At 40.9% G+C, this 19,293-nt stretch overlaps 1 protein-coding gene across 4 annotated transcripts in view; it reads left to right on the forward strand.

Moving 5' to 3' along the window:
* mgaa (MAX dimerization protein MGA a) overlaps positions 1-19,293 on the forward strand; it is a 109,330-nt gene that overhangs the window by 49,677 nt on the left and 40,360 nt on the right. For 3 of the 4 annotated variants that reach the window (XM_043698206.2, XM_043698208.2, XM_043698207.2), the window contains exons 13-17: positions 4,663-5,297; positions 5,546-5,801; positions 6,621-7,196; positions 10,654-10,956; positions 13,976-15,225. In XM_043698206.2, the coding sequence (XP_043554141.2) occupies positions 4,663-5,297; positions 5,546-5,801; positions 6,621-7,196; positions 10,654-10,956; positions 13,976-15,225 (3,020 nt within the window). The remainder of the gene's footprint in view (positions 1-4,662; positions 5,298-5,545; positions 5,802-6,620; positions 7,197-10,653; positions 10,957-13,975; positions 15,226-19,293) is intronic. The other variant, XM_043698209.2, reaches the window with a different exon arrangement.

Raw genomic sequence — 19,293 nt, forward strand, 5'->3', positions numbered from 1 at the left:
GCTTGCGGGCCAAGAGGAGCCTCTTCCTGCTCCTTCTAGGAGTGTTTGCTTTCCTACTTCTGATTTATGATCACTGCCATGCCTCCTTTAACTTGACAAGATCGCTCAGATCCTGACTTCCTTTTTGCCCAAAACTCTGGCCTGTAAACCATTTTTCACTGACCATCCTTTATGTCCTAGCTGTGGCAACTCCATTACGTTGACTTTCTTGCTCGACAGCTGTGATAGCCATCCTGTTAGTTTGGCCAATTGACAGGCAGAAACTGCAAAAGACCTGCATTCAGGTCTCACCTTTTTACCATGTTCCCAGCTTTCATATATTTTCTGGCTGTTTTCACCCTTACCAAAGCATCTTGCATTCATATCACTCCTTTAACCTAGCATAACATCCTAAGACGTTTTACAAAAGTGACTACCAATCAATATTTTGCATCAAGCCACATAGAGAAATTAAGAGTAGCTGGCCAAAGACTTGATCAAATAGTTAAGTTTTAAGGAATGCCTTGAAGGAAAGACGCTTTGAGATCTTTGGAGCTGGATAACTGAAGTGAACACTGGCATTGGTAAACCTATGAAAAACAAGTGTGGTTAGGAAGCCAGTTTTTTTTTCATGAGTTGTGTGCATTGCTGAAAGACCAACATTTATTGCCCATCTCTCATAGTCCTTGAAAAGATGGCGGTGAGTCATATTTTTCATCAATGTATGAATTATTAATACACCACGAGTTAGGCCAGTAGTACTTGAACCAGGAGCCATTTATTACACACCTTTTATAGCTACACAATCAGACCTAGACTGACCCACAGCTCCTGTTTCAGGTCACCTGGATCACTCTATTAATGGAGCAGCAAGCACACCCAAGTACATACATAACATCGTACCCACTTTATTCAAAAATTTTCATTGATATACATAAATACAGCAATTGTAAATATTATAAACCTATTGTAGCCAACATATGTACATAGTGTGGAATATTTACAAAAACATAGGAAGCATTGTGAGCTCCACACCCCCCACCACAATCCCAAGCATTGCTTTCATAGCCTACATTGAAATGATTAATCTCTTAGATGGATGGTGGTTTTTAGATGCGTCTAATCTAAGGAGCCTTTCTGGTGTAGTCTACCACACTTCTAAAAGCTCCTACTGTTCAGCAGATGTTTTCCTCTGTGATTGGCTGCTATTATCCTTTGAATCATCTGTTTCGTCTCTAAATTTGGCCAACCCTGTCTTGGAGACATATGACTTGGTTGACACCGCAGGTTCCATCTGGCCCATGTCTCCTCTAGACCAGCTCATCCCTGGTCTGCACCTTATACAGCGGCAGTCCTGCTTGAACTACCCCTGTTGCTGGAATCATTTCTCCCTAGACATATTATTTCTGACCAAGATTGTCTCTTTTTCTTTTGTGGAATATCCCTTCTAGCCACCTGTCCCTCTTGATTACGCTGTACCATCTGTCTGGTCTCTTTTGGCCATAGCAAGTCACACACAGTTCGTGGCTGATATTTGAATATGAAAGATATCAGCAAGCACTTGGTCGAATGTGACATTATGATATATGCTGAGGAAACTTGTTGATTCACTGACCTATCAAACACTCCCTTTGGGAGACTTTCAAAAGTTGCTTCAAGGTCTGTACAAGTCTCTCCATCTGGTCATTTATCGCTGGGTGATGTAGAGCGGATCTTGTCTGTCTGACTCCATGATATTTCAGGTACCCTCCAAACTCTTTTGCGAGAAACTGTGGACCTTTGTCACTCATAATTTGTTCAGGGATCCTAAGCATGGCAAATATTTCATCCAGTCGGTCTACCGTTACTTCTGCTGATACCGGCTTCATGACCACCACCTCGGGCCACTTGGAGTGGTCATCCACATTTGTCCCTCTGCTGCTCCTGTGAAATCACAATTTTCTGCTGCCTTGATAGTTGAGAACATTCCCTTGCGTGAGGGGATGATAACAGCAGCACCTTCCTTACTAATGAGCAGAATTCACATGATACCGCATTCTCCTCAATCTGGGAGTCCACGCTCAGCCACCAAAAATAGCTTCTTGCTATTTCTTCTGCACCACACCAGGGTGCCCTTGGTGCACTTGTTCCAGCATGTTTTCTTCTTTAATGGGGAAGGAATGACAACACTCGCGTCATTCTGGGGAAGGATTCCAAACACGTACCTTGTCTTCCTGTGATAACTACATAATGTTCAGTCCCAGTTGGACACCTCTGTATCCCTCAGTAGTGGCAGCCCTGACGAGTCATTTCATCGCTGTGCTTCTCTCTGTATTGGTGTCTGATTTCATATGTGTAGACTCACAGAGCCAGTACCCATCTCTTTGCTGCTACCATTGACCATATCCTTATATGCAAGCCAAAAATGAAGGTTAGCGGCCTGTAGCGATCAACAGCACGAAGTGCCTGACGTAAAGTTGTTAGGAGAACTACTTAACACTGAAACGATGCCCAGTTTTTATTTTTAACTTTTTGTCACCTGTTCTCGACTTGGGCATAGTTCTCCTCCCACTTTATTAATAACCTTGATGAGAATCCAATGGGCTTCTCCTCCATTTGGTGAGATGTGTGACAGTACAGTGCCAGCTCCATAAGGCAAGATGTCACATGCTAACAGTAATGGTAACCTTGGGTTGAAGTGAGTTAACACTTTTGACCTTTTTAAGGCTTGCTTCACCTCATGGTAAACCTCCTTGCATGGCAAATTCCATTTTCACAGCTGTCCTTTCCTGAGCAACTTATGCAAGCATTTTAGTATAGTTGTCAGATGCAAGTCAAGCTTAGTAATAATTTACTAAGTCCCAAGACTGATCTCAGTTGAGGCACATTCTCTGATCTAGGGGCCTTCATGCTAACCTCCATCTTGGGCAACTTATGTAGTCCTTCAGTGTTGATTTGATGCCCAAGTACTCAATTAAATCCCTAAAAGAGATCACTTATTTCTCTCCTTTTTACTTGTAGACCATACTTCTGCAACTTTTTAAGGGTTTCATTGAGGTTTCTCAAATGCTCCTATGGACTCCAGACAACCCACTTAAAATTTGGCCTATGGCATTCTGGAGTAGAGGTAGTGCTGACTTGACAACGAAATAGAGACACCTTTAGCAGAAAAGTCCCTGAGAGTCTGTATTGTTAGCAACAACTGAGACCTCTTCATGGACCTGCAACAGATCCATTTTAGAGAATTTCTTTCCTCCCACCAGTCCGCGGAATAGATCTTTCATGAATGAGAGTGGATGTTGTTCCATGGCCTTAAAAGTCACCACAAATCCTCGCTGCATCATCTGCTTTTAAAACTGGAATACTTGGAGCAGCTCATTCGCTAGTGGTTACTGGTTCCAATGTTTCCAGATTCATCAGCTGTTTCAGTTCTGCCTCAACTTCAGATAGCTTTTTTAAAAATTTCTGACCAGCCTGTCCTCTCACAAAACAAGAACAAAATAGTCCTTTGATTCTTTGAAACATTGCAACTTAAGGTAGTACACACTTTGGAAGCTGGCTTCAAGACCAGGTCTTCTAGTCTGTGGTCTGTAGTTCTTGGGTATAATTGATCATTGTTGAACAATGGCCACCTTTGTTCAGTGAATACTTAAGTATTGTGTACTCTGTCATTCTTGCACACCAGAGTAAAATTTCAAAATTTGCTGATGATGCCTAACTTGGGAGTTGTGGCAAACATTGATGATGACATAAATTGACTGCACCAGGACATGGCTATTCCAATGGGCACTCAAGTGGCATATGGAACTTAATTCAGAAAAGTGTGAGGTTTAAGTTTGTGCAAGAGAGATATTTAGCCTAATTATTGACTTAATGAATAGCACAGAGACTGGGATGTTCCTTGAAGTGGCAGGAAATATTGAAAGAGTAGTTAGTAAAACATTTAGGATCTTGGGCTTTTATCTTTATAGATTGTGTGCTAAAGCAGATAGGTTGTGCTGATTTTCTATTAAGTTTTAGTTGGGCCCGAACTAAAATATTGCATCCAGCCTGGTCCCCCATACTTCATTAAAATGTGAGGGGACACATTTAGACACTGCAGAGGGGACTTAACAGAATGGTGCTAAGGATGAGGACATTTCAGCAATAAAGGATGGATTTTAACCACAAGGTGAGGTGACAGAGACTGGTTGTGGAAGTGAAGACTATTAATGATTTCTAAAGGAAATTGAATGGGTATTTGAGTGAAATACATTTAGTGAGATGGAAATACAGTAGTGGAATTAGACTAACTAGATTGCGCAGAATTGCTGAGTTGACTTGTCTGCTGTACTGCTTTTAGATTTTCAATCTTCTCGTTTAACTTGGACAGTTCTATTTGAATTTCTTTCCTATGTCAAGAAATTTAATCTGACTGCAACCACTCTCTGGGAAAGAATTAAGGAATAATCTCAGAATAAGATGTTTTAAAGTATCGGGGAGAGTTGTTTGCTTACAGACATCTAATAGTTTATTGATGGTTTCTGGTTGTTAAAATGTATCTGAGTAGTGAAGATGTTTTTAAGAGTGAGGAGACCTTAACAATTGTGATCTGAATTATATCACCAAAAGTTAACCTTTATAGAGATTGTGTTATGTGCATGACCTGAGCATATCATTCAAAACTCTTTTTAAAAAATCAATCATTTTGTTTGGCTTATCTAGTGTTGGACTTTGAGAAATTGGAAGATTCTGAGAGCGATTCAATGTCACCAAATCCTTCTGAGATGTGCAAATCAAAGAAGACCCAGGATATGGACTTGGATGCGCAATGTGATAGTCCTCAGAAAGAGCCTGCAGAATGTCCATCAGCAGAGCAACAGACAGTGGAGTCTAAAAATGCACCTAAGCTGATTGAGATAATTTCAAATTGTAATTGGGAAGCAGAGCGTGCAAATATCCTTAAAGTGATTGCATGCCACACCGTCAATAAAGGGACTTCGGAGAAAATATATACTGGGAACTTTCTTGTTGAGATCATGTCAAATTGTGAAAACAACCAAGTCCTTTCACCTGAAGGTGTACCGATTTATAGCTCCTTAGTGAAGATTACTCAGCCAGGAATCAGGGAGAGAGAAGGAAAAATGTCAGTTCACACGATGTCCATTCAGAAGGTCTCCCAATCCTCTGGGCGCAAGCTGCCTGAAACACGACCAATTGCACCAAAAGAAACATCTAACAGTCACATTACAGGGAAAAGTCAGCTAACCAGCTTTCATTTAAGCTCGCAAGTGGCTAATAAGGGAAAGCCAGTATATGATGCTGATTTGCCTGCTTCCAATAAGACCGGCTTGATCCAGGTATGTAGAAGGAGGGGAGAGGAAGGTGATGTAGTTCACATACAGCTTAAAGCTGTAATATCTCATTTGTAAATGAAATGAAGTACTATTAATTCATATAAAACAAATGTAAACCAAGTTAAATATTAATTTCCATAAAATATTTTTGAATTTTAAAATTATTTCTGTTGACAGACTTTCCTATCACTGATAGACCGTTTTGGGACTGTTGAACATTTCTCTATTTTGTCTTTATTTCTTTTGATTAGGTCAGTGGAAATGAAAATAGTGAGACAAAGTTGACACTAGGTCAGGTTGGAGCACTGCATTCAGTTAATAAGGTGATTGCTAACCTTAAAAGAACATTGAAGTCCACTGAATTATTTGAGAAACCTTTCTCAGAAACAACTATCTTTTCAAACACAACTCAACCTGCCTCAAAGCAACCAATTTCTTGCACCATATCCATTGACCGCAAAGAATCTCAAAATACCATTGATGCTACTTCTGGTAATAAAGCCACAGGTAAGGATGATTCCTGAAAAAATTACAGATCAACAAACCATGGATTAATAGTTAATTAGAAGTAGTGAAAAATGCAGGGATCTAACTGACATGGAACAGAACGTGATGGCCATGTATTAGATAATTGTAATTTAACTCAAGTTAGAAAAAATTTAAAGGTTGAATCTCTTTTTCAAGTAATGTTATGCTACACATTCTTTAGGTTCCCTGGGCCAGATAGTGTATGGGCTGTAACGGGGCATTCCTCCATGATATCATTGAAGGACACTGCACTTTAAAGTAACTCCTGGCATTGTCTTCCCCCAGGGGATTAGCAAAACTCAGCACCACCAGGAACAGTGCTGCGCAAAAATAGAGGTTTATACTACATTGTATGGAGTAGTAAAACTAGTGGACATGAGATGATTAAATTGTGTTGAGATAGTTGACTTTTGTTATGGTGTTTTCTGTTGTCTGGTTTAGGAGGGGAGTTGGTCTTTTAATGCTTCAATGTTTACAGAAGGAGCACAGTAGTGAATAGTAAGATGGAACGTCTAAGGGTGCCATAATGTCAGAACTACAGTTGAAAGCCACATTTCTCAAGGTCAATTAGAAATGGGTAATAAGTGGTGGTTTAGCCATTCTTCTTTATCAGCCAGTTCCTAGCCAATCTGACCAGCTGCTGGACAGGATAGCTAGGAGCAGGAGGGTTAGCATAATAATAATTGAAATAAGAATGCAATTTACCATGCTCCTGACAGCTTTCTGTGCTATTCATTATAACCAGGTATCAATTTTTTTTGTTTTTACTTATTCTGCACCTTCCTTTCTTGTTTTCAGGCAGTCATGCAATACCTGATAGCTACACTCGCCTTGTAATAAAGAAAGATGGAGGTCTGCAAAAGTCGAATTCCTGCTTCAGTTCATTGCAGCCAGTGCTTGGCAGACAGCAGGGTGGCACTCCATTGTCCACATTACCAGCAGTCAGCATTACTACACCAACTGGTACTTCTCTAATATCAACATTAATGGTTATGGCAGCTGCCCCAAACACACTCCCTGTTATAGCTGGTCAATCACAAAGCAATGACTTGTCTGTTTCAGTAACCACTGGTAACTGCTCCCCAAAGAACTCACAGACCACAGGTGCTATAGGGCCACCATCTTCTGCACTACTGGCAATAAAGAGACTTTCAGAGCAGAGAGATGTATCTACAAGTGAAATTGAAACTCCTGCGAAAAGTACAGCAACAACTCTAGTTGCAGTGATCTCAGCAAGTGCTTCAGGAGTCAGGACAATGTTATCTCCAGTGATCTCGCCCAGCTCCTCTACCATGACCACTGTTGCTCTAACCAATACTGTGAATACAAAAACAACCATAATGTCAGTATCCGCAACACCAAATAATACCACAGGTATGCTTCACTTTTATTTATATAGCTGTACAATTGGCATTTGAGTTAGATTTCTGTTTGTTTCATTGTAAGATTCAAGATCACTGATGAACAGGGCACTTAGAGAAAAGAGGAAATCTTAACACCTTAGTCTGTTGAGGGCCGAAAAAGTTCAAAATAGTGAAAAGCCTTAACCTGGCCTGCCACAATTCTATCTACTTTTGATTTGATGTAACATGGAGGCTGGCAAGTAATCTAATCTTGGGAGGCAGACTGGTGACTGTAACATGTTAACGTACCCGGAGCTCCAGATTTTAGCAACACTTTGGACTTCAACAGCTGTCAATTGGGTTTCCTAGGTCTTGGGAAATCTGGCAACTGAAGAGATGAGAAAACTGCCATTTCAAGCAGCTAAGTGCTTTTCCAGGATTCTGTACTGAAATTTTTTCCTATCAAATCTTTCAAAACAGATCTGAATCTGTTTGATTGTCATTACACACCCGCATCTCAAAACATCCTTATTCAGCCTGAGATGGTTGCTGGATGGAACTCAGCAAGACCATCACCATATCTGGATTTTCCCAGTTGCTGCATTCTGTAAATGTTGGAGTAAAAATGCCCATTTGAAATCCTTAATCCATATCCCTGTTATGTTATGCATTCCTTGTGTTGCTGCTGTTCTCCTCTCACCTACCCGCCCCCTATTTTAATCTTGCCTGCACGCTGCAATGAGATTAGAGCTGTAGACATTCTTAAAGCTTGAGTCTTGGTTTTAGCCAGTTTATGTCTCAAAAGCAATTTATTCAAATAAAAGTAAAGTACTGCAGATGCTGAAGATCTGAAATAAAAACAAAGTGCTGGAGAAACTCAGGTGTGACAACATCTGTGGAACAAGAAAAAGTTCACCTTTTAAGTCTAGTATGACTTCTAAAGAGTTCTTGAATTCAATGTTAACTCTTTCTCCACAGATGCTGCCAGATCTGAATTTCTCCCAACTTTTGCTGAATTTATTCGAGAATGCTTAAACGTTCTGTGAACCTAATACTTTACATAATGTGGCAACACTCAAAATATTTAGTGTTGCCGATGGATTGAGTGCCTATGTCCAAAACGTAGTGTGTTCCCAAAGTAAACTATTCAAGGAAAATTTTAAAAGTATAATTTAGTTATAGGAACACACATCAAAACCATTCAGTGGTCAGTCTCAACTTCTGCTTTGCCAATTACTAATAATTCTAACTTCTTGATGAGAAAGCATAAAGGAAAGCCTGTTAACTTTTAGTCTCTACTTCAGGGGAAACTTTCCCTGATATCAAACTCCAGGTTTTTTTTGTCATTTAATTACATGATATAGAATTTGCTGGATGGCCCAGCATTTCTGGTGCCGATCACCCTTGTGAAGTTGATGGTGAGTTTCTTCCTTGAACTGCAGTTTTGATCTCGTTATTTCAGAAAGGATATTATTGCCTTGGAGGAAGTGCAATGAAAAATTATACCTGGGATGGGGTGGGAGAGACCTATGAATAGAGATTGGGCAAACTGGACCTGTATTCTCTAGAGTTTTAAAGAATGAGCGGTGAACAGTACTCCCAAGATTTCGGGTCATTCTTGGTCCAGTACCTCATAGTGCCACCAACCAGCATTCTGTTCAGCATTAAGGACAGCACGGTGGTTCAGTGGTTAGCACTGCTACCTCACAGCACCAGGGACCCAGCTTCAATTCCAGCCTCTGGCAACTGACTGTGTGGAGTTTGCATGTTGTCCCCATGTCTGCATGGGTTTCCTCCTACAATCCAAAGATGTGCAGGTCAGGTGAATTGGCCATGTTAAATTGCCCATAGTGTTGTTGGGCCAAAGAACTAGGGAATCTAATCTAATCTAATTGAGACTTACAGAATACTTAAAGGGATAAACAGTAGATGCAGGTGAGATGTATACCTTGATTGGGACGTCTAGAACCAAGAGAAAAAATTTAATAGAAGGGGATTGCATTTAGTACTGAGGTAACGGCAGCAAATGTTTGAAGTTCTCTATCCGAGAAGACTGTGGAAGTTCAGCTTTTGAGCGTATTTAAATTGGAGGTTGATAAATTTCTGATGGTCAGTGGTGTAAAGGGTTATGGGGCAAGTGTGATAAGAAGCATTGAAGTTTTGGTCAGCTGTGTTTGTATTAAATGGTGGGAAAGGCTCCAACAGGCTGGTTTATTTCTGTTCCTAACTGATGCAAGTGGCAGGTGCACATACACTACTGTTTAAAGAGGGAGTTCCAAGATTCTGACCTAGCATCTTGCTATTCCTTCACATATAATTCCACATCAAAATGATGTGTGACTTAGGGAACTTGCAGGTGATGGTGCTTCCTTGTATCTGCTGCCCTTGTCAGAGGTTTTGAAGGAGCTGTGTTGAATTGCTGCAGTGCATCTTGTAGATGTTACACACTAATGTCACTATATTGTACTGAATAGCGTGAATGTTGAAGATGGTAGATGGGATGCCAATCAACTAGGTTGCTGTATCCTTTGTTGCTTTGAGTACTTTTGGAGCTATAGCCATCCAGGAAAGTGGAGAGAATTTTGCTCATGCTCCAGAGTTGTATCTTGTAGTTGGTGGACAGATTTTGGGGGTTAGAAGGTGAGTTACTCACTTCAATATTCCTGGCCTCTGACCTGCTTTTGTCTGATTAGGATATTGACTCCAAGTGGATTCAATAATGGTAAGATCTTTGAATGTCAAGGGAAACTGTTAGATTCCTCCTTGTTGGAGATGACCTGGCACTTTGTAATGCAGGTATTTTGTCACTTGCCACTTCTAGATGAAGCCAAAATGTATCTGGGTCCTGGTGCATCAGGATAAAGATTGCTTCAGTATCTGAGGATGTGTGACTAGTACTGAACACTTTGTGATCATCAGTGAATGTCCCCACTTCTGCCTTTATGGTGGAAGAAAGGCCATTATTGAAGCAGTTGAAACTGAGGAGCTCCTGCAGTAATGTCTGAGGCTGAAATAATAATCTCCTATAGTTATCCTCCATTGCTAGCTCCACTTTCCACCCACTGGATTGGGCCCAAGATGATTTGGTTCTTCAATATTTTTAAGTTCCTCCTAGTAATTATAGCCTCAAAAATCTCAATTTAGTCCAAGAAAGTCTGCCACCTATAAAGATATATAAAGGTTGTATACTTTCAGTGACTCTGAATATTAGTTCAGGATTTATTTCACTAAGTGCACCATTATCTCTGTAACTTTGCTTTTCCCTTACTTTCCTATCATCTTGACAATTTCCTTTCCTACCCTGAAGAGCTTGCCTGTGTGTTGCCACTATTCGACAAATGCTGACCAACTCTTTGGTACCTCACTGCAGAGCTGACTCTTCCACTTGTGCATTATTTAAGACATGTCTTTACATCAGCATTTCTATAATTGTAACTAAATAGATTTGAGTGAATCAAACTAACTAATGTGGTGTTTTGTTATGTCAGGGATACCTAGACAGCCTGAAGCTGCCAATTCAGTTACATCTGATTCTTCTAAAGCTGTGAAAACCAATGGACCACGGTTGCTTTTGATCCCAGCACAGTCTGGAACATCTTCTATCCGGCCTGTCCAGAATCTGCAACTCTCACCTGGGCAGAAATTGATACTACAGCCCCTAAAATGTCCAGATGGGAACCTCTTCCGACATCCAAATGGCCAGATCATTCAACTTGTGCCTTTAACAAATGTTGGTTCTGGGGCTCGTCCAAATCTCCACCAGATGGTCACACTTAACCTACGGAATCCAGGTGAATTCAGTCTTCAAGTCTTAGTACGGACTTGTTAAATTCACTTTTCATTCAAAAAGATATCCTTATTTTGAAATAAGCCCACAGCTTGCTTAATGCAAGACAAAAGAACTGCTGCAAAGGATTCTGTCAGAGATCTTGCCTTAGTGTGTCTCTTAACAAAGTGATTTCTTTGGCAACCATTGGTGATGATCTTGACACCTGTTGTTGATGAAATGTTAGAGGGCACATTGTAAAATAAGTATGAAGTCACAGAATAACTTTGCTTTAGGGGGAGAAGACCATGCTTGGCAAGTGAACTGTGGAGTTCTTCAAACTCCATGGATATTGTTTGAGATTTTGCCAAGAAATTTGTTACAGTGCCACGTGAACCTAGTTCTCATTGTAGAAAAGCATATAACTGTTGAACGGTTAAAGAGTTGGTTTCACAACTGGTTGTATCAAAGGAGCTGCTTTGGAATGGTGTTTAACTACGTAAGGAGTATTTCAAAGATTGATGCTGGGACCTTTTTTGGATGTGGGGATAGAAATGAAAGTGCCACCAATGTATCAAGAAGAATTGTAAATTGAAGGGATGGAAACATATCCATTTCAGGTTAGGAAGTTGAGAAATGATAAAATCTATTGTTCCTTTCTAAATTTAAGCTAATGCCTGATAATGTAGACTGTCTTCTCCACATGCCACATCCCTCCCCAAAACATTTTTCTTCCACCACCCGCTAGAGGGAATTGTCTATCTACAACAGCCCTAAACATTCCTTTAATCATAGTAAATAACGGAATTAGGTCACCCTTTACTTTTCTGTATGTTCAATTTTTTTTGTCATTAAATGTTTTAACTCCTACACCTTTTCCCATTAAAAATAGGCCATTTGTCTCATCCGTGTGAAACTTGAAAGGGTTCAGAAAAGATTTAGAAGAATGTGCTAGAGTTGGAGAGTTTAAGCTAAAGGGAGAGGCTGGGGCTATTTTCCCTGGACTGTCTGAGGCTGAGCGGTGAGCTTATAATGGTCTATTAAATCATGAGGGGCATGGATGTGTTGAATAGCCAAGGTCTTTTTCTTGGGGTAGGGGAGTCCAAAACTAGACTGCATAGGTTTAAGGGAAGGGAAATTTTTAAAAGGCACCTGAGGGGCAATTATTTCACGCAGAGGGTGGTGTGTGTAAGGAATGAGCTGCCTGAGGAAGTGGTGGCGGTTGGTACAATTACAACATGTAAAAGATATCCGGATAGGTACATGAATAGGAAGGCCATAGAGGGATATGGGCCAAATGCCGGCAAATGGGATGAGATTAACTTGGGATATCTGGTAGGCATAGACGAGTTAGACCAAAGGATCTGTTTCCATGCTGTACATCTATATGTCAATAGGAATAACTCGGATTTCACCAGTTTCCTCATTTCCCCTCCCCCCAGCCTGTCTCAGTCAAATCCATCAAATTCAGCACCGCCTTCCTAACCTGCAATCTTCTTCCCGACCTCTCCGCCCCCACCCCAGTCTGACCTATCACCCTCACCTTGACCTCTTTCCACCTATCACATTTCCGACGCCCCTCCCCCAAGTCCCTCCTCCCTATCTTTTATCTTAGCCTGCTGGACCAACTTTCCTCATTCCTGAAGAAGGGCTAATGCCCGAAACGTCGATTCTCCTGTTCCCTAGATGCTGCCTGACCTGCTGCGCTTTTCCAGCAACACATTTCCATCTATATGTCAATAAGCCAGCCTTGCTGTTCAAGCTAATTGTGACTCATCACCTAACTTTTATTGCCATTTTGCCCCAATATTTCCATATCCCCTGACATTATTCTCCAGAAATCCATTTATTTTTCTTGAACAGATTCCATGATTGAGCTATGAGGAGCAGAGAATTCCAAAGATTCACCATCCTCTGAGGAAAGTAATTCCTCCTGAAATATTCTGAGATTGTATCCCTCTGTTCTGGACTCACCAGCCAGAGGAAGTGTGTTTCAATGCAATTGTTTCTCATTCTTCAACTCTAGATCCAGTTTTCTCAATCACTCCACTTGAGATGCTCCCACCATCCACCTGGAACTAGAAATGGTGTTGAAACATCATTGGTTTACACATGAATGTTGGGTGTAATGCTGATCCTTCATAGAGCACTGTTTTATCCTAATTGGATCAATGTGAAGGAAAGTAATCCTTCTAATACATAGGAATTGTATGAGATTTCAGTAGTAGATTTTGTATTCCGTTTTTAAACTGAATTAGCCAGATGGACATAAGTAATCTTATTGGTATCGTATGTCTGTTCTGTAGAGAATTGTCTTTTGTTTCGAAGTAAAAAAACATCTCAAAATGGTAGGAAAATACTCTGACTGCCATGAGTGACATAAATCAGATAAGTCTTCATTCCTACTTTTTGCTTATTTATCATATAAATGAGACTTTCATGCTAAATGTTGCTACATTTGAGTGTTCCAATGAATGATTGCTGAATCATCAAAAGTGATTATTCTTTCAAAAAAGAGTACAGCTTAATTTCGGTTCTAGAAAAAAAATCTGAGCACAACGACGAAAACATTGCAATGGTGCAAATAGAAACTTCATGGGATTTTAATTGTTAGACTTTTATGATTACCTCTAAAGAAGTAGATATGGGGAAACAAAGATTTGATTCGCACAAAAATAGAAATTGCTGGAGAAACTCAACAGGTTCTGGCAGAATCTGTGGAAAGAAAACAATTAATGTTTTGAGTCCAGTAACCGTTCTTCAGAAGGTTGGTCACTGGACTCGAAACTGTTTTCTCTGCACAGATGCTGCCAGATCTGTTGAGTTTCTCCAGCAATTTCTTTTTTGTGTTTCAGATCTGCAGCATCCTCAGTTCTTTGCAATGAAACAAAGATTTGATAGTGAACTTAGAGTGACAGCACTACAAGAAGGAATGTGTAGTACACCCCGACAAGTAATAATATATAATTAGATTCGTGTAAACTTTTACTTCCAGCGTGGAAATCTTGAAATTCTTTAGTTAATGATTTCTTTTCACACTTCAGGTTCCACAGGAGGAATCCGCTTCCCTACACCTACAAAAACTTCTGCAGCACCTCCCAGTAGTAACGTTCCACCTCGTATTGTTCAACAAGGGATAATACCACAAAGAGGAAGGCCACGTATTATTCCTTTTACAAAAGCCATTCCTGTTGCATTAAAGGTGTCCTCTGTTGCTACGCCTGTTAACCCTGTGGGCATGGCTGTTCCCATTGTAACCACACCACAGACAAAGTTTATAACTGTTAATGCAGCCAGTAATCCTGTTGATACGACTAGTAATCCTGTCTGTGCGGGCAATCTGGTTCCCTTACAGCCAATGGGATTTGCTTTGCTACAGTTACCACCAGGGCAGAAACTTTTACCAAACACCATCATAACCACTGGGGGGCCACTGAGGTTTGTGAGTCCTCAACCTGGTGTGCCTTTGACTGAAAAAACAGACAGTGAGAAAAACAGTAAAGGAGAGGAATCTGAGAACGTTTCCAACCAGGATAGCAATAGCACCTCAGAAGAACAGTTGACTGAAGCTGGCCTTGAAGATATTCATGTTGCAGGCTCTGAGCTTGTTGAAACAACGGTGACTGAAAATTCTCCTGGAGAGGACCATATATGTGCAGACTCTTTACCAGAAGCTAAACTGGGAGACCAGTCTGAAGCAGCACATTCCTCCCCTTCCTTAAGTGAGGTGGATGATGAAGTGGAAGCTAATTCTTTGGACCAGAAAGCTGGGCTAGAAAAGTCCACCCCTGCAGAGTTGGCTGACCATTCGTACACCAGTGAAATGCACAATATGAAAGAAAATGAGAATGGAAGTTCTTTTGTAGAGCTGGCTGACCATTTGTACACCAGTGAAATGCACATTGTGAAAGAAAGTGAGAATGTAAGTTCTTTGCAGGAGAATGCTCTGGGACCTGGCAAAGAATTGGTTGCTGAACAAGATGCCTCAGAATCTAACACTCTAACAATTGGAAATAAACCAGATAATCCATGCAGTACAAAAGAGCAAAATGACCTGCAACATGAGAGAATGCAGATGAAGACAAAAAGCTGTAGTAGAACAAATGCTTCTGATACTTCCTTTAAGTGTGAAGAAGATATCCAAAATGATTCAGAAAGTGAGGAATTTATGGACCTTGATTCAGATATGCAGTATACAAACAACCTGGAATCAGATAAGGATACGGACTCTCCGAGTGACATGGAGGATGGTGAGATTCCAAGTGATATAGAGGAGATCGATATTGAGAAAATGGTGAGTGCTTACTTTAGTCGGTAACACAATAGCTGGCTTCACATTATCTCACTATTTATATTTTACTATTGGAGTAATGTTGTTATTGTTCCCATTAGTTGATGGGTTGTGGTAGCTCATTTTTAATGTTGAAATTTGGATTCTATAGACATAAAGCGTGAATCTATTAAGGAACATTTGGGTAACAACTGACTATTTCCAGTTGTGCTCACAAACTGAGAATCGTCTTTCCTCCAAGTAGGCATCCAGATTATTTGAGGATGCCAAACCATAACCATAATTTAGCGTTAGGTAGGTCAAGAAGGCACGCCTCAATTCTAGCTCAATTGCAATGAATTTCTGCTGTACCTTTTGTAGAATATACAGACTGAGGGTCAGGGTATCAGTTGTTTGGGTGTGGTTGTTTATAAATGTGGTGCAAATCAAGTAAGCTGCTTTGTCCTGGATGCTGGCAAGCTTTGTGTTGGTGCTACATTTATCCAGGCACATGGGGAGTATTCCATCATTCCATTCCGGAGTTGTGCCAGAAGGTGAGTTACTGTTACACGATTCCCAGCCTGTAATATTTTCTTGTAGCCATAGGATTTGTATGACCAGTCTAATTCAATTTTTACCCAGTGGAAGCTCCCATGATGATGGTAGTGGAGCTGCAGCAATGGTAATGCCATTGACTGACTGTCAAGAGGTTAGATTTTCTGTTGTGCGGGGTGGTCATTGCCTGGCATTCGGTGCAAGTGTTATCTCTCTCCAGCCTGGATATTGTTTAGGTCTTCCCACAAAGGAACATAGTCTGCTGTAGTATTCAAGGAGTCCTAAATGGTGCTGAACATTTGTGCAGCATTCCCACTTCTGACCTTAGAGGGAAGATCATTGAAGCAACTGAGCTTTTGTCCTTGGATGCTACGTTGAGTAACTCCCATAGTGATGTCCTGGGACTGAGATTACTGACAAGCAACAACAACATTTGTGCTAGGTTTGACTCCATTTGGTAGAGTTTTCCCCAGTTCCCACTTGCGTTAGTGCTGCTTGGATGGAAAATGCATGAAGGAGTATAAATCCTTAATTACCTGTATAATCAAAAACGCTTTCATTTGACTCCCGTGTAAAAGGGAAACATCTGTATTGCTGTATGTTCTCCATGGGTTTACTGTTACTCAGTAGCCTGTGACATGATGCATCTTTGGTTCTTCAGTCACACTGGTACTACATATAGTAAAGCTAGCAAGGTGAGGCTTCTCATGCAAAATTTAATTCTTTAGTTGCACAGTCACCAAGAAATCATTTAATAATAGGGATCCAATTCAAAAACATGTTCTCATTGATTGAGGATACATTCTTGGGTACCAGCTCTTTGAAAGATGTTTGTCATCAATAATAAAAGGAAAATACTTTGGATACAGATTAAAGAAATATTTGAATTGTTGAAAGCGTTCAGAAAAGATTTACAAGGATGTTGCCAGGATTGGAGGGTTTGAGCTATAGGGAGAGTCTGAATCGGTTGGGGTATTTTCCCTGGAGTGTTGTAGGCTGAGGGGTGACCTTTATAGAGGTTTATGAAATCATGAGGGGCATGGATAGGGTAAATAGGTAAGGTCTTTTCCCCTAGGTTGAGGTGTCCAAAAGAAGAGGGTGTAGGTTTAGGGTGAGAATGAGCTGCCAGAGGAAGTAGTGGAGGCTGGTACGATTACAACATTTGAAAGGCATCTGGATGCCTAAATGAATGGGAAGCGTTTAGAGGGATATGGCCAAGTGCTGGCAAATGAGACTAGGTTAATCTAAGATATCTGGTCGGCACAGACTAGTTGGATCAAAAGGTCTGTTTCCGTGCTGTACGTCTCTATGACTTGGCAGGTCTGCTAGTAATGTAATTAATTGTTCATTGGCATTGAGAAATTATATCAGCATTGAAGCAAATCATTACAAAGCCTGATAAAAGAAATGAAACTGGACAGACCACCTGGCAGCCAAAGCACTGGAAACTGAATTGACACTCTCTTACTTGCACCACACACTCTAAACTCACACTAAGCAATAGCCTGACAGTCCTTTCACAGAATCATTCTTCACAGGCAATGCTCTGAATACCATTATCACTATCTCTGGGTATGCCTTTTTACATCAGTGGATGGACCCACCACAGGTGGTGCACAGTGATATACAATTGGGAGAGAGTTGGTATGGGAGCCCTCAATGTTGGCTGTAGACCCCATGAAGTCTCCTGGTTTCAGACTAAACATGGGGAAGGAAACTTTCAACTAATGACCATTTACACTCAGTCTAAACTGATTTAGTTCTCCTTCATGTTGAACACTGCTTGGAGGATGGACCTAGAGTGGTAATAGCATAGAATGTACTCTGGCTGTGGGATTTCATTGTCTGCTGTCAAAATTGGCTTGGTAACACCATTATTGATCTGAGTTGGCTGAATCCTTAAGGCTATACCTGCGAGATTAAGTCTGTGGCATATAGTGATGGAACTAGTGAAGGGAGGGGGAAAATCTGTTGACCTCCTTCTCTACTTGTAGTACATGCATCTCTCCTTGTCTGTATCAGCAGGAATGGACACCACACAGTCCTTGTGGAGACAATGTCTCATCTTGCCATTAAGAACATCCTTCATAAAGAATTGTAGTATTACTGCTTCGTTAAACTAGACAGCGTGAGCAGCGCTACCAACTCAGAGTTGGACATCCATGAGGCATTATAGGCCATCAGCAGCAAAAGAATGTTATTCAATCACAATTTGCCACCTCACTCCACCATTACCATCAAGCCAGGGGATCAACCCTAGTTTAATGAATAGTGGAGGAGGACATGCAAGGAGCAGCTCCAGTCATAGTGAAAAATGAGATGTCACCCTAATGAAGCTATAGCACGGGACTACTTGCATGTTAAGCAACTTAAATTGAATAAATAACAAGCATAAGCTAAACAGAGCGAGCTATAAGTATTCCCACAACCAGCAGCTTGTATCTAAGCTCTGCATGTAGCCATTTGTGGCATTAGGATACTGTACTGCTAGCAAAGCTGAAGTTGATGGGAGTCGGGGCGCGGGTGGAGATCAGGGGAGTTTGAATCTGTTTCATACTAGCATAAATTTATAAGTGTTGTGGTTATGGCAGTTGATCATCTTAGCCATAGGACATCATTGCTGGTGTTAGTCAGAGTAGTGTCCTTGGCCCAACCATCTCCATGTAAAGCCAGAGATGATATTGTGCAGTTATCAGCAAACATTGAGATGTCACAATTGGTGTTGAACCGATACTGAAATAGTTCCTGTCAAAAGCAGCAAGATACAGGCAACATACAGGCTTGGGCTGATGTGTGGCAACAATGTTACTTGCAACTTGAATGCCAGGCAATGACCATCTCCCAACAAGAAAGAATCCAGCCTTCATGCCCTGGCATTACTTAATCAATAATGAATTCCAGCGTTATCATCATCCTGGGGTTCTCATTGACCAGAAACTGAAATTGCTCGGCCAGATAAATAATGTGGTAATAACGGCATTTCAGGGACTGGATATTCTGTGATGAGTAACTTACTTCCTGATTCCTCAAATCCTGTCTCTCTCCTACAAGGCACAAGTCAGGAGTATACTGGAATGCTATCCCCTAGCCTGAATGTTACTTGCCTCCAACAACACCTAAGGGTTTTGACACTTAGAACAAAGCTATCTGCTTGATTGGGCATCTAAAATTTTCAATACACTTTCTATCATTATTGCCTATGGATAGTTTGTACCTTCAAAGAGGTGCACTGCAACAACTCTCTGAAGCTCAGTACACAAGCCTGAAATCTCTCATCTATAAGGAGAAAATTGGATATGCAGGAGCACCACCACTTACGAATTCCATCCAAGTCACTCACCATTCTGACTTGGAACTATAACTCCGCTCCTTCAATGTCCCTGGGTCAAAATCCTGAAAATTCCTCCTTTGCAACACCATGAGTTCTGCCTACATCATATGGAATGCAATACTTCAATGAGGTAACTTGCCATCACCTTCTCAAAAGCAGTGAGAGATGAGCAATAAATGTTGGCATAGCCTGCAATACCCATTTCC

Source organism: Chiloscyllium plagiosum, unplaced genomic scaffold, assembly GCF_037043375.1.
Source record: "Chiloscyllium plagiosum isolate Xiang-an unplaced genomic scaffold, Cpla_swu_hap1 HiC_scaffold_8, whole genome shotgun sequence".
Classification (NCBI taxonomy): Eukaryota; Metazoa; Chordata; class Chondrichthyes; order Orectolobiformes; family Hemiscylliidae; genus Chiloscyllium; species Chiloscyllium plagiosum.